Source organism: Sardina pilchardus, chromosome 19 (assembly GCF_963854185.1).
Source record: "Sardina pilchardus chromosome 19, fSarPil1.1, whole genome shotgun sequence".
NCBI lineage: Eukaryota > Metazoa > Chordata > Actinopteri > Clupeiformes > Clupeidae > Sardina > Sardina pilchardus.
The window spans coordinates 23,143,012-23,158,971 of NC_085012.1; the positions used below are offsets into that span (position 1 = coordinate 23,143,012).

The 15,960-nt window shown below is 48.4% G+C and overlaps 1 protein-coding gene across 1 annotated transcript in view; it reads right to left on the reverse strand.

Moving 5' to 3' along the window:
• Nucleotides 1–28: 28 nt before the first annotated feature.
• Nucleotides 29–15,960, reverse strand: part of kcnb2b (potassium voltage-gated channel subfamily B member 2b) — an 80,803-nt gene continuing 64,871 nt past the window's right edge. The window contains exon 2 of the mRNA XM_062520894.1: nucleotides 29–2,113. Within this exon, the coding sequence (XP_062376878.1) occupies nucleotides 29–2,113 (2,085 nt within the window). The remainder of the gene's footprint in view (nucleotides 2,114–15,960) is intronic.

Below are 15,960 nucleotides of genomic sequence, written 5' to 3' on the forward strand. Positions count from 1 at the left end.
TGCATATCCATATCCCACGCTGTCACAGTCACATGCTTGTCTCACAAGTCGAGGACGGTTCGCCATCTCCCGGCATGAGATGGATCTCGGGTGTAAACATGTGGTTCTCCACTTTGTGTCCACTTTGGTTGCTGTCGGCTTTGTCGTCTCCCGCGGCGTTGCCCACCACCCCTTGGGTGCAGTTCTGCTTGGCAGCTTTGTGTGAGAAGGCCCCCACTACGGAGGCCGCCCCGGCCTCCTGCTCGGCTCCCCCCTCCTCCTCCACCTCCTCTGGTTTCTCCTTCTCCTCAGAGTTCTCCGGGGCCAAGTCCTCCTCTTTCTCTTCTATGAGCTCCCCTGTGAGTGGGGCCAATTTCGTCATTGCCTGGGGGTCTCCCTCATTCGCGTTCCCCAACGGCGGAGGTACCTGCTCCTCCACCCCCTCCTCCTCTTCGTCCTCCTCCGGCACCACCAGAAGGGGCTCTGACTCTGGGCAAAGCGAGGTCTGCTCCCCGTCGGGGGACTCGTCCTCCAGCAGGCTACTGCTGCTGATATCCTGGGAGCAGGTGCTGGGAGGTGTGAGAGGGGCCTCCTCCGGCGTCTCCACGAAGTTGACCTTCAGACCCTTCGTCTTGACCGGGTTGGTGCCCCTTAGGATGCCGTCCCCCACCTGGTCCAACTCCCCGTCCTCCCCGTCCTCATTATCCTCCGCCATCGTCAGGGTGTCACTGCTCGGGTTGTTGGGGACGATCTCGTACAGGCCGTCCTTCAGGATGGTTCCTCGTGAGCTGGTGTCCTCGGACCCCGTCTCGGGCGGGGTCAGCTGGCTTAGATCAAGCGGGGGAGGCTTCTGAGGCTTCGTCTGCCCCTGCCCCCCGGTGGAGTTGGAGGAAATGGAAGACTTGTCGCCCTCGCCAAATTCGTTGGTGCAGCTTGTGAAGCTGTCGACGCTTGATATGCTTCGGACCTCGGTGACGGGCGGCTTGGCGGGCGGCTCGGGGGTCAACACCACCTTCAGCTCCAGCTCCACCTCCGGCTTCAGCGGCGCCTCGGTCTGAATGATCGTCGGCAAGGTGAGATTGGAGAAGGACTGCGACCTGGTCATCTGGTTGTACATTTGCTCCAGTTTCCTAGCACTGAGGTGCTGTGGACTGCCCATTTTAATGTTCTCCTGAGACCCCTGGGGAACAGGCTCTGGATATTTCTTCTCCATCGATTTCAGGCTGACCTCTGAGGATGTGCGTTTCGGGATACTCCAGCGGCTCGGTGAGAGGTGGTTGTCCACGCGCTTGTCCTCGCTCTTCTCCACCACCACGTCCATCAGCTCCATGCTCCGGGCGAAAGCGTCCTTCAGGTTCATGGACACGATGCTGCCGTTCCTCTTTGCCCGCTCCAAGGCCTCTCGCCTCTTGATCGCCTTCTCTTGCCTCTTCTGCTCCTTATAGAACTCGGAGAAGTTATTCACGATGATGGGGATGGGTAAGGCAATGACCAGCACACCAGCGATGCAACAAAGTCCGCCGACGATTTTGCCCAGCAACGTTTGCGGGTATATGTCTCCGTAGCCGACTGTTGTCATGGTGATGGTTGCCCACCAGAAAGAAGCTGGAATGCTGGTAAATTTGGTGGCATCCTCATCCTTCTCAGCGAAGAACACCAAACTTGAGAATATCATAATTCCCATGGCCAGGAACAATATCAGCAGGCCCAGCTCATTGTAGCTTCTTCTCAGGGTAAATCCAAGGGACTGCAATCCAGTGGAATGTCTGGCAAGTTTGAGAATCCGCAATATTCTCATGATACGGAATATCTGCACCACCCTCCTCACGTTCTGGAACTGCAGAACGCTTTTGTTGGATTCCGTCAGGAAAATAGTCACGTAGTAGGGCAAAATAGCCAGCAAGTCTATGACGTTGAGTGGCCCTTTGAAGAACTTCCACTTGTTGGGCGCGGACATGAACCGCAAGAGGTACTCCATGGTGAACCAGGCGATGCAAACAGCTTCGACGTGTGCAAGCTGAGGGTTGTCGTTGGCCTGCCCGAATTCATCCATCACTTGTAGTTCAGGCAAGGTGTTGAGGGATAAAGCGATGGTGGAAAGTATGATGAAGAGAATGGATATGATGGCCAATATCTGAAACAGAGAAAGAGGGGAAAAGGAAACAAATTAGCCTGACTGTAAGCAACATGCTGTGAGTGCATAAAGCACAAACCCCAAGAAAGTGATGGGAGCACATTAAATACTACATGTTTGAATATTTGTAACCAAATGTTCCTGTCAACTTGAGATATGTAATGCCACAAAATATCAGAACAGTTTGAAGGCTCATTCAGTTTTAGCTCTCAGTATAAATGTCATGGACGATAAAACAACATATAAATAGTTTTGGGTGTCTGGGAGGCAAAGCATAGCATCTCTGCTCTGCTCCGCTCCTGCAGTTCTCTGAATGGTAATGAAACTCGATGAATGCCACACATGGCTGAGAACCGAGCCTGGGTGCCCGAAATGAGGCGATGTGAATGCAAACGTTGTTGTCCATCAAGGAGATGTTCGGTGGATGTAGAGCAAGCAGACCTTGATGCTCCTATTGAGCGACTGCTATCAGAGCCTTATCCTGCTGATGCAGGTCGAAGACAGTACCTTTAGCTTTTTTTCTCATGGATCTCACACCCCTCCACATGACCTTCACAAACACACACACACGCACACACACATATATACACCCACAAACACATACCCATACACACACACACACATACCCATACACACACATTTATCCACCCCTCATCCCACCCCAGCCTCTCCCTTCATCTAAGAGGAAAGAGGGTCGATTCTATATGCCTCACTGATCACCTTCATCTGCTGTAACAAAGGAGGCCAGCCAAAGTCCTGATCAGCCATTATCTGACAATGTCAACGCGGGTTATGCTAGCTTGGTTCTTGGGGTCCCCGGAGTGGAGGCACTTGATGAAATCCGTGGCCAGGAAATTGCGTCGGTTTTATACCCTCCATCCCTTCCCCTCCGTGCCTGCTAAGCCCGGGAGGATGGTCATACGGCAACGCAAGACTCCTCTCCATCTGGCATACTGATTTCATTCCAGAGGATTTTATGCACAGACAGAGACATAAGAGTATATATACGTCAGTGTCTGGTATTATCTTCTTAGACTCTCCAAGAACAGATGACACACTGAAAATAGAATATAAAAGTAACCCAAATAAAGTGGATTGCAAAAGTAGTGCTCCGTAATCTAATTGTCTGCAGCTCATGACACAATCCTACACACAACGCTATGATATTATGTCAGATTAAAAGCATCGTGGTACGTGGTTTAAGGTTTTGTTCAGATTAATTTTCAGTAGAGAGGACAATGATGAATGGGGCCGGGAATTATGGGACTGGCCATAGTTTTGCTGCACATCTTTGTTTCCATCATCCTGAATTACTTATGAAGAAACCTCTTACTTTGTGTTGTCCTCTGAAGAGGCTCTTTGGTGGTTGTGTACACTGTACAGTATGCGCACATTCCTAAGCTCCTGCAATGAAAACCTAACACTGAGACATTGATTTTGACCTATGGAATGTCATGTGCTGCTTACTGTATTTCCGCAAGCGGATGGGATGATCTCTGTAACATTCACTTTGGCACTGAAACCTGAGTGAAGTTAAGATGAGACATCATTTTACGGGTATCGAAATAACACCGGGCCGCATGTAAAATGACACTTTGAGATCCAGTGGCATCAAATTCGGCATGACTTGTTTAGTCATTCTCAAATTGGCATCTAAAAAAAGTTCTCCTGCGATAAATGTCAGACAAATGTTTTTTTTTCCAAACACAGATATTTGATTTAGTTCGTGAATGAAAAACTTTTGCATTACAATAGCCTGGTACAGAAGAAAAGCCCTCTTGAGACCTCAATGTCATCGATGTCACTGTTTGCTTTCACATCCCGAACCACTCCTTTATTGGTTTGTTTGCGTGTTCGTAATCGAAGCGGAATAGAAATCCAATTAATCTGGCAGGGTCACAGTGGCGTGCGTGTGACTCCCCTCCACATCATTACGCGGAATGAGGACGGACGGACGGAGTGACGGCGAGGCGAGGCGAGTCGCGGCGCGGCTGGCGTGGGGGAACGTTACGCGGGAATATGAATGCTAATGAAGCGCGCCGCCGCTGGCAGGCCCGACGCTCGGCCAAATGAGGGGCGGATTGATATTTATGAGCTGAGAGCCGGCGCAATCATCTTTAGCCATGGCCTTTGTGTGATTGCCGTGTGTGTGTGTGTGTGTGTGTGTGTGTGTGTGTGTGTGTGTGTGTGTGTGCTCGCACTCCGGATGCTCTGACCTTGACAGTGACAGTGGAGTCCCTGCTCTCCTCCTTGCACTCTTTATCTCTATCTGCTCTCCACATTACCCCTCTCCACCCCATCACGCGTTCTGTCACCCCTTCTTCCTCCTCTTCCTCCTCCTCCTCCTCCTCCTCCTCCCCCCGCAGATAAAGCCTCTTCAGAAGGCTATCTGGATTAGGCTGGCAAGGCCACGCAACCACGCGACCTGACCCCGGCCACACGGCTGCCCTCTCGCACCCAGATGACCCTCTTCACATATTTATTTCATCAGGCACTTGCGCACCTTGGACATTTGCATTTATTCATCTAGCAGACGCTTTTATCCAAGCGACTTATATAATAAGGAATAATGAGGAATAAAATTAAACCTTAATTGCAGAGGACACCTTAGGTAATACCACAACAATCAACGCTACAACCAAAGAATGTCCGTGCAAAAGTTTAAGTACTCATGTGTAACTGAAGGAGATGGTGGTAGAAGGAGGGAAGTGCATGGGAAGTGCATAGTAAGTGCATGGGAAGTGCACACTAGATGTGGAGATGTTAGGGGTGCTTAGGAGTGGAGGTGCTCTCAGAAGTGTTGGGTCCTCAAGAGCTTCTTGAAGATAGACAAGGAACACTCCTGCTCTGGGACCACTTGGTAAGTGGTTCCACCATCAGGGAACTATAAATAAAAAATAGTCTGGATTGCCGTGTGTGTACAGAGGCAGCAGTACCAGATGATGGTAACACGAGTCTTTAGGACCTATGGGGCAAACAGCAGCAAGTGCATCAGGGCCTCTGAGCTACTTGTGAAAAAAAACAACACACTAAAACTAACACAGCCTAGTGTGACCACAGGGTGGATATATCACACTGAAAATCTATTACAGGCTATGCAAGGCTATTAATGTATGGTAAATGCATGTATTTGTATATACAGTATGTACTGTACGGTGGGATATCGTAGCTTCTGCACTGCTGAAACTGAACGCTGTTAAACTTGCTGATCTGAGGAGTGACGATTATGTCACTGGACAAATGCTGCAGTGTAACCAGCCAGACTTTGCCTGAGAGATCATGGGACAGGATGGTAATGAGTGCTGCTTTACCATAAACCTATTAGCAACTCTCTCCCTCCGTGTGTGGGTGTGTGTGTGTGTGTGTGTCTGGCATGGAATGGGGTTACTGTGAGAATGTGCAGTCATGGTTACCCAAGGACATGGCGAGAGCTGATCTTTCACTGATGACTCAACAGCCGGCGCTAACGGTTAAGTATTCAGACGCCGAGCTGCCGAAGCCAAAGCCGAAGCCAAAGCCAAAGCCTTCGTCTGGATGGCAGTCTCGTCTGTGGGCTCAGATCCCATAGCACCTCATTCAAACACGCTCACCCTGGACTGTGGATTATGCAATGCAGCTTGATTTACCTGTGATGTTCTCTATCGCTTTGTGTCTCTCGCTCACTCTGGCATCTCCTCACGTACTGTAGCTTGGTGATTGATGCCCACGCACTTGCACACATTGGCAACCAAAGACACCTATGCATACACATACACTCACTCACCCACCCACACACATATTCATATTATGCACACATACACACACACACACACACACACACACACACACACACACACACACACACACACACACTCATGTAGAGTAGCAAGGCAGCAAATATCCTCCTGTCAAAGGCAGTCACCCTCTTCCCGTGCACCATATAGAGGTGGCTTACATTAACCTTCTTTAATTGAGTGGGAGTTGTTAAGAAGATAAATTACGGCAGGTTGACTTTTCCACCCACATGATTTGCATCTGCGGCAGAGAGGCAGAGGAAGTTCCTGCCACCCTAATCGGTCCCTGAATCCCCCCTCCACACACGCACACACACACACACACACACACACACACACACACACACACACACACACACACACACACACACACACACACACAGACACAGACACACATACACACACCCCACCTCTTTAGGCGCCACTACCCTCCCCTAATCTAGATCTACATTTACACTGCACTTGTATAAAGAAGTATGCGAATTGGAACACAGCCCAAAAGTGTCATTGAACAAAGGTGATCACCAGGAGAGAGAGAGAGAGAGAGAGAGAGGGAGAGAGAGAATGTTCTAAATGTTGACGAGTGCTGCTTATGAGAAACCATATAATCAGTTACTGATGTTTGCAGGCATATGGCGCAGTGCTAACATCACTGCTAGACAATCAGTCAGCCCGGCCGTCACTTTAGATAAAAGCAGCTTCTGAATGCCAGTCACTTTACTTTACTAAGTATGCTAGTTATTCAACCACTCGTTTGAGTAACAGACCCAGGTCTTTCCCATAACCCATCTAGCTTATGTGGGGTAGACCACCAAGCCACCCTGCCCAGACGAAGGCCCTGTGCCAAGCACAGGAGTAGTAGCAGCGCCACCACCTACTGCTGCCCCTGAGGGCCACTGGTGTAGACTACGCAAAACGCAGGACTACCCAGTATACCCACTTACAAAGCATGACCATCTCAGTATACCCACTTAAAAAGCATCACCATCTCTGTATACCCACTTAAAAAGCATCACCATCTCAGTATACCCACTCAAAAAGCATCATTATCTCAGTATACCCACTTAAAGGTATACTATGCAACGTTTTTCAGTTAATCAATTCATTCCATACTGTTATATATGATTAAATGAGTCATTACCGGTCGAACGGTGGTTTTTTTGGCCGCTCTAGTGGTCTGTAGCGGTAAAACCACACTTGCAACTTCAGGAGACACCGGGCACGCACCCATGCTCTACTCCAGGAAGTGTCATGTAAAGTCTCATGAAAAGGCACGGCAGACTGACCGATTGAGGAGTTTTGTCAAATATACACGCTAAAGCTGTAGGGGAAGCTCTGCAGAGAAATATGCAAGCATAAAACGAGCGAAAAAGAAAAGTGAAAGCGAAACCGGCGATGAAATCGCCAATCCTGCATAGTATACCTTTAAAATAGGAAAGGATATGTATTAACATATGGGGTTGATCACAGTATACCCTCTACAACTAACTAAACTACATTACAGTATGCCCATTGCCCACATTAAGCTCACTAGACTACACCACTGTTGAGGGCTCTAACTTGGGGCTGATTAACCAATAAAGTTTCATCTTAAAAACAATTCCCCATTAGCACCCCAGCCCTCATTAGGAGTAGAGGCCTCTTCAAAACATCAGGCATAAAACATTCATTAGCAGTCAGGAGCCAGTTCCACCCACGTGCGGGCGTTTATCGGAGCGCTACGGCGCTGGCTATTCTGGGGGGTTTTCCCCACTGGGGTCAATCTGCTTACGCCATCAGAAAGTGTCCGAGCGGAATGAGGGAGAGGAGATAAATAAAGCGAGGTGCTCCCTCCCCGCCCGCCCGGCCGCGCACTCACACTCCTGCTGATGTGGTCATTAGTCACATGGACTGCACGCACACACACACACACACACACACACACACACACACACACACACACACTAGCCTGAAAGCTGTCTGTCCACCTGAATTAAGAGAGGATGAGAGAGAGAGTGTGTGTGTGTTTGAGTAGTCTCTGAGAGAGAGTCAGTGGATGTGTGTGTGTGTGTGCACGCATGTGTGAGTGAGTGTGTGTGTGTGTGTGTGCATGTCATGCTTGTGTGAGTGTGTGTGTGCGTGTGCATATGAGGGTGTATAAGTGAGAGTGAGAATGGCTGTGTGTGTGTGTGTGTGTGTGTGTGGCTGTGTGCATGTGTGAGTGTGTGTGTGTTTGTGTGTGTATGCGTGCTTGTGTGGTGAGTGTGAGGGGTTAAGACAGGCAGGAAATCTGCTTGTCTCATGCAGGGTGACCTCCGACCCGTCACTCGCGGCTTCTGGCTCCCGCACGTCAAGTCCTCAGGGCACCCGGCACAGTTGAGCCTGCAGAGCTCTGATGCGCCCAGACACACCGATAATGACCAGTTAGCGGCACGCACACACACACACACACACACACACACACACACACACACGCTATCTCTCATGCACACTCTTTCTCTCTCTCACACGCACACACACACACACAACTCACACAGACATGGACACATTCGCAAGCACCAAAACTGTCATGTTCTGTCAAAGGACATTCTATATATTTCCACAAGGGTGATCACCAAAAGCTGAAAATATTCACAGGCAAAGAAAGAAAATGCCTGAGAAGGAAATTAAAATACACACCAACACACACGCACATGTGCACAGACACACACTTTGCCGAAGGCTCTTGGTGTCGTTATTAATTTGTAATTCAACACCATTTTCATTGATGTGAGAAACATGTACTTCAGATGTCTTTGGTTTAATGTCCTTTTCATGTTATCCCTATGGACAGAAAATGTGAAGTCAGCATTCTGAGTGTACGATCGGTGCAATGTTTCTCCACTCTATCCTCATGCCTCACTGTGTGTGTGTTTGTGAGTGTGTGTGTGTGTGTGTGTGTGTGTGTGTGTGTGTGTGTGTGTGTGTGTGTGTGTGTGTGTGTGTGTGTGTGTGTAAGGAACATGATTGCTTGGATGCTGATGTGTAACTTCTCTCCCGAGCGGATTGTGTGTGTATATGTGTGTGTATATGTGTGTGTGTGTGTGTGAGAGAGATCCCACATACCTATCACCCCCCCCCCCCCCCCCCCCCCGCCCCCCTCTCCAAAACACATGCGCCCAGCGGGAACACTAACTCCCTCCTAAATGCCTGTCACCAGGCCCGGGGGCCGGCCGACGGCGCAGTCAGACCCAGAGTCCCGTCCCATCCCTCCTGTCCCGCCCGCCCACCGCTCCAGCGCCGGGCCCCCTGAGGGGCCGGAGAAAAACGAGCGGCTCCGCGCCCCCCCGCCGGGGCCCTCTGCCTGTCAGCTCTGGAAGCCTATTGATTGTGTACACATCACATTATGGACACTAGGAGGAGTAAGCCCTGCCAAGCCCGTATTGATCAACCACTTTGTGCATTTACAAGCCTGATGCACCTCGAGGTTATCCAGTTTGCCTGGTTGCACTCACGTCATCAATTTGCCTTAAACAAATTGAGCCATCCTTCCAGTATGATCTTTTTTTTTTGCCTCATTTTTTTCCCCCCTCTGTCGGTGCTGAATCAGTTATTGTCGGTGTTAGTATGATAATGAGCATTGATCTCCTCAGGAGATATTCTTTCCAAATGTGATGACCCACCAGGTGTTAGATCTCATTTCACACACTGAAAACGCTGCTAGGAGCCTGCCGATGCTCTTTAGTCAAGGTGTGAAGACGGTATGGATTGAGGCAAATCAAATTAATACACAGGTATTTTCCACTAGCAGATAAACACCATACAGAAACTGATACGTTGGAAAATCACATCTGGCAAATGTCAAAATAGCTTAACTATAAAGATATTTGACCTAACAAAACTCTGAACGTTTTCTCAACCTGGATCCTCTTCTAGTGGGCCATACTGGCCCATGCAACATTCACAGACATAAGGAAGAGCTTAACTTGAATAAGCAGGGATGGGAGACGTGGAGAGGAGAGGGGATGACATGGTCTCTCTCCAGTCCTGTGCTCAGAAGTGAAAAGGTCACCCTCACATCGAGCGTATTGATTTCAGGCCTCGGAAAGGACGCTCTCGTCTCAGGGGGCCTTACCTCTCTCTCTCTCTCTCTCTCTCTCTCTCTCTCTCTCTCTCTATCTCTCTCTATCTCTCTCTATCTCTCTTTCTCTCTCTGTCTGTCTCTCTCTCTCTCCCTGCACTGCTGCTGTGGCTGCTGTGAGTCTGTAAAATCTCCAGGGTGTGTGACGCACTATGTGGTTCTGAGGGCCCAATAAAAAAAATAAAAAAAAGCGCAGAGCCCCAGCCAACTGGGCCCGAATCCGCACCCGCATCTGACCAGAACTGGGCCACATCCGCCTCAGTCAGCGGCGCAGCAGTGATCCAGGACGTGATGTAAGGCAGCATGTGCGCCGCCTCCTGATCTCTCGTACCCCCCCCCCCCCCCCCCCCATAAATCAACACCGCCGTCGGGGTGGTGGAGAGCCTGCTTGTGCTTGTGCTTGTGCTGTTCAGCCCCCACAAAGCATCTTTGGGGAGGTTTCCGCTGCTCAGCCCCCCTCCAAAGATATTAAATAAACCATGCTGCCAAAAGACCTTACACTAGGAGGCAAAGAAAACCACTCTTAAAGAGGCAGTGCTGACTTAGATGTGCCTTTGGAGCTGTAAACTTAATGATCTGATTGTACTCTGATTAAACACATCAATGCTGCAGTCAATATTCACCAAATTACCATTTTATCACTAACATTTGCCCTTGCAAGGCCAGTGTTGAAGCACAGAGACATCCGCCTCTTGTTTCCAATAGACCTACACTTTGTATTACACAACTACTGTACATGTAAGGTTCCAATCATACCATTAGATGTACTGTACAATGATGCCTTCAAACCCTATCAAAACTACTCTAGGGCTCACTGACTGCTCTAGCTGCTGTCATGAACCCAGACATACAGCACATCATTCATTATATGGACAGAAACATTACTGCGACGCAAAGTTAAGACTTATTGAGTGCTCTCTCATTAGTAGTTTCCAATATCATGCATGTCACAAATAAGCTGTGTTAGCACAAGCAAATGGGCCCATCAGATAATCTGATATGATCAATAATTACTGGGGATGATAATAAACGGGCCTTTCAGATAATCTAATACAATCAATAATTACTGTGGATCACCCTCATTTGTCTGGCCATGACACAGTATTCTAATGAACAACTGCAGTGTCACTTACAGGCGGGCCTGTAATAGCTCAATTTCACTGCAATTTGCAAGCACCCATCTGAATTTATTACTTAATCGCTTTTTCCAATATCACATCTTAATATTATTAATATAATATATATATTAATAACAATAATCCTTGATTACTGCTCCCCTTCAACCCTCTCTGCTATTACTATTACTACTACTACTTATACTGTTGCTACTACTACTACTACTTCTACTACTACAACTACCACTACTACTACTAATACTACTACTAATAATAATAATGAGAATAACAATAATTGTTATACAATATATAGTACAATATAGCACAATATCTCATGTTAATCATGGTAATAACAGCATATACAGTATAGAGGTGATGCTGTCTGCAGGGTGGACTGCTCTTCTTCTGTGCTGTGTGACATTGAGTGGGGATCACCAGTGAGTGGGGCAGACTTTTCCAAAGCTCTAATAGATCTTGAAAAACATCAGGCTGCTACTTTTTCACGGCATCAATTTACGGGCAAGCAGGGAGCAGAGCTGGGATTTGAAAAGCACTCCTGCATGTCTAATGACTTTCCCGTGGGCAAATCAAATCAAGTGGAAAATGTGATATCTTATCCGGCTGCTTCCATTGACTCACCTCGCTCTGCTGCCACTGGCTTCAGAGGATAAGACCACTGCCCTTCCTTAACACGTGTGTAGGTACACACACACACACACACGCACATTCTCTCTCTCTCTCTCACACACACTTTCTCTCTCACACACGCACACACACACACACATGCATAATTGTATATATATGTCACAATATAGACATATGTCACATCAGACACACTTCTGCACGCGCACACACAAACACACACACACACACACACACACACACACACACACACACACACACATACACACACACACATCATTCACATATAGAAAAACACACTCACACATTGATGCACTCTCATGCCAAAGCACAATCACACACACACACACACACACACACACACAATCACAAGCACATCTCCCTTTACGCTCACCTGAGTGCTATTCATTATTTTCCTAAATTCCATGTCATTGTGCTTCACTGACTGCAGTTATCAGAACCAAGGAGCGGAAGAGTTTTGGGCCTCTAAACCTGGCCAGTAATTCACATATTCTCTTCTGGTACAAACACACAAACACACACACACACATACAAACTGTATTTTTCTTTTCTTTTTTTCTCCAGTGCCTGATTCTGTGTGTGTTGGCAATTCCTCTGAGAACTGTGGGAGCCTGTGAGGATATGCATTTCAGTAGAGCACTGAGAGGTTACAGCAGTGATTGGAACCCGTTTGGTGTGTGTGTGTGTGTGTGTGTGTGTGTGTGTGTGTGTGTGTGTGTGTGTGTGTGTGTGTGTGTGTGTGTGTGTGTGTGTGTGTGTGTGTGTGTGTGTCTGTGTCAAAAGCTGAGTGCCACAAAGAGAAAAACAGGAAGAAAGAGAGAGGGAGAGAGGGAAAGAGAGAAGGAGAGAAAGAAAGAAAGAGAGAGTTAAACTGCCAGATGAGCGCCACTTGGCATCCAATCAAACGCAAAGAACACTCTGCGGAGAGGAAGAGGAGGAGGAAGAGGGGAAAGAAAGGTGTGGGAGAACCCCCTGCATCCCACAATGCACTTGGCTATCAAAGCTGTGAGGAGCGGAGCCTCACCTGTCTGTGTGAGCTGTCAGAGAGGTGCACAGTGGAGAGAGAGAGAGAGAGAGAGAGAGAGAAAGTGAGAGTGTGTGAGTAAACGAGTGCGGGCATTCAAAAGCCTGACACCTCTCTTGAGTGTGAAAGGGAGAGGGAATCACCCGAGGAATTTCTTCTTCTTTTTCTTTTTTTCTTTTACAGTTTAGTCATGCGTGGGATGTTCTGATGAAGAGAGAAAAAATCCTCTCTTCATCCTGAGACAGAGGGAGAGATTGACAGATGGAGATGGAGAGAAAGAATAACAAGAGAGAAAAAGAGAGAGAGAGAAAGACAAACATGTTGATAGAATTGAAAGCTGAAGAGAGAGACAGAGAGAGAGAGATTGGTCATTATGGCTGACATGCTAGCCAAGTATTGTGTGTGTGTGTGTGCATGTATGTGGTGTGTGTGTGTGTGTGTGTGTATGTGTGTGTGTGTGTGTGTGTGTGTGTGTGTGTGTGTTGTCTATGTGTGTGTGTGTGTGTGTATGTGTGTGTGTGTGTGTGTGTGTGTGTGTGTGTGTGTGTGTGCACATATGCATGGATGCTTGCTGATGTCAGGGGCTGGAAGCTGTGCCCTGTGGGAGAGTGGGAGGCCAACGCGGTGCACACACACAGCAATAAATAGCGTGGGAATGAGGCGGCCCCGTGGCTCCACACAGGACCATGGCAACACAGGGAGACCCCTCCACACACACACACACACACACACACATGCATGCATGCACGCACGCACGCACACACATGCACACACACACACACACACACACACACACACACACACACACACACACATACACATGCACACACACACATGCACACACACACATGCACACACACACACGCACACACACACACACACACGCCAAATCCACCCTAACCCAGCCAACTTACTGTACCACCCCCAACTGTAACATGCAGGCTAGAGGATCCCTGCCTATTATAGCTCACGTCTATCAAAGGGTTGCAGGGAAGACTACTGGGATATGTCTCCCAACATGGGGAGAGCCTCTTCCCCTCCTCCTCTCCCCCACCTCCCCTCAAGGAGCCAGCTGACTGGATTACCCTCCACTCTTACTGTAGCAAGCTGAGCAGAGCACAGCAGCCTTATTTCAGAATCTATGCAGAGGGTTTGGACAAAGACTGCTGAGCTGCATCGCACACTCGCGCGCACACACACACACACACACACACACACACACACACACACACACACACGCACACACACACACACACCAATACTACAATGTATAGTTACAGTAAACCACCTGTATATTTGCCATGTAGAGCATGGCTCCCTTATTGTAGTGCATATTTCAAGCACGGCGCTTCGGTGTAAGACTTGGCAGAAACAAGTTCAACACCCCGAGCTTCGTGTTATTATTATAAATCATATTTTCTTCCATTTGTTTCTCTCTTCGTCTCCTTGTAACCATGCAACAGCACCCCAGAGCTTCCAACAGTGTGTGTGTGTGTGTGTGTGTGTGTGTGTGTGTGTGTGTGTGTGTGTGTGTGTGTGTGTGTGTGTGTTGTGTGTACAGTTCATGCTCACCATCGACAGCTGTGTGGGCTGATGGGACATGAAAGGAGCCTTAATGAATAACAAATTCACGCCCACTCACTGGTCATCTCTCCCTCATCTGTCCCAGAATATTCCGGAGTCTATTAACTACCATCAACCCCACAGAAACGCACAGAGAGGGAGTGATGGAGGGACAGAGAGGGAAACAGAGAGAGAGCAAGAGAGTGGGAGAGCAATAGAGAAAGAGGGAGGGAGGGAGGGAGAAAGAAACAAAGACAGAGAAGAGGAGAGAAAGACAAAGAGCGAGAGGGGAGGAGAGCGAAAGACAAAGGGAGCGAGAGAGCTGACAAGAGATGGATACAGTGCTGGCTCAGATGGACAGATGCTGCTGGAGAGAAGCCCAGGTCTGGGCAGCTGCTCACCATTCAAGAACAGCTCAGAGGCGCCTTGTACTGAACTGCCAACAGCCACAGTTTCTGCTTGTCAACAAACTGCAGGTTCCTGAACCTTTTTGTAAGAGGTCATTGCAAAACACCTTTGAAACTTTTGGTGATTTGAAGCTTTTATGTGATCAAACTTCAGGAAACCAACTTTTTTTTTTCTGTCTGAGAAAGTTTCCATATCAATATTTCATATGAAGAACACTTTGTGTAAGAAAAGCACCTTCTCTAGAATCAGTTAGTATTTAGCTCAGGGAAAAACCCAGAGGACACATTATTTTCTAAGAGAGCAGATCTGACTCAACAGAACATCAGTAAAAGCCTCCAATTAGCTACCAAGGTTGGCTCAGCTGCTGAGGAGCCAGGAGGAATACTCAAGTATAGACGGAGATGTAGTGTGTGTGTGTGTGTGTGTGTGAGGGAGAGAGTGTGTGTGAGAGAGTGTGTGTGAGTGTTTTTAAAAAATATATATTTGTTATGTTTTTTTGCCTTCATTCAGATAGTCTAGTGGAGATTACATCAGGAGCAAAAGAGATTAGGACAGAGAGTTGTAAACGACTGCAGGTCACCATTAAGCCGTGTGCCTGTGGTCACCCCGCGGTCACCCTCGCGGGAGCCGTGTGTGGTCAGGATGCCGTTACCGGTGCCACACGTGCGCCCTTGGAGCGCGCTTAAGACGCGCGGCCTCGGAAGACGGCAGCCTCAAAACCTGCGACGAGCATCCCGGGACCGTCCTCCGCCCTCTCTGTGTCATCCCGTCTGGGTGCAGCCAAGGCACCTCTCCAGTAGAAGCGACACTATGGAGGCTCCCTAGAGACTAAACAGCATAAAAAGGGTTTCATTTCTCTTCACTGCATCCACCTCTCTCTCTCTCTCTCTCTCTATCTCTCTCTCTCTCTCTCTCTCTCTCTCTCCTTTAAGAGACGGAAACCTCGCAGGCACGCTATCCTCTGCGTGTAGGGCTTCTATTTCAGCCGTATGGTGTATTTCCAGTCAGATATTTGTTTCTTTTCCCGTCTCTTTTCCTCTCTCAGTGTGAGACGGGGGGGGGGGGAGAGAGTGCTGTGAAATATTTATGCTGTGCAATCATTACATGACTGTAAGTGTGTTTGCTGCTACCCAGAGGCATGCAAGGGGAAAGGTACCGGTGTGCAGTGTGTGGTGCACGTGCACACACACACACACACATGT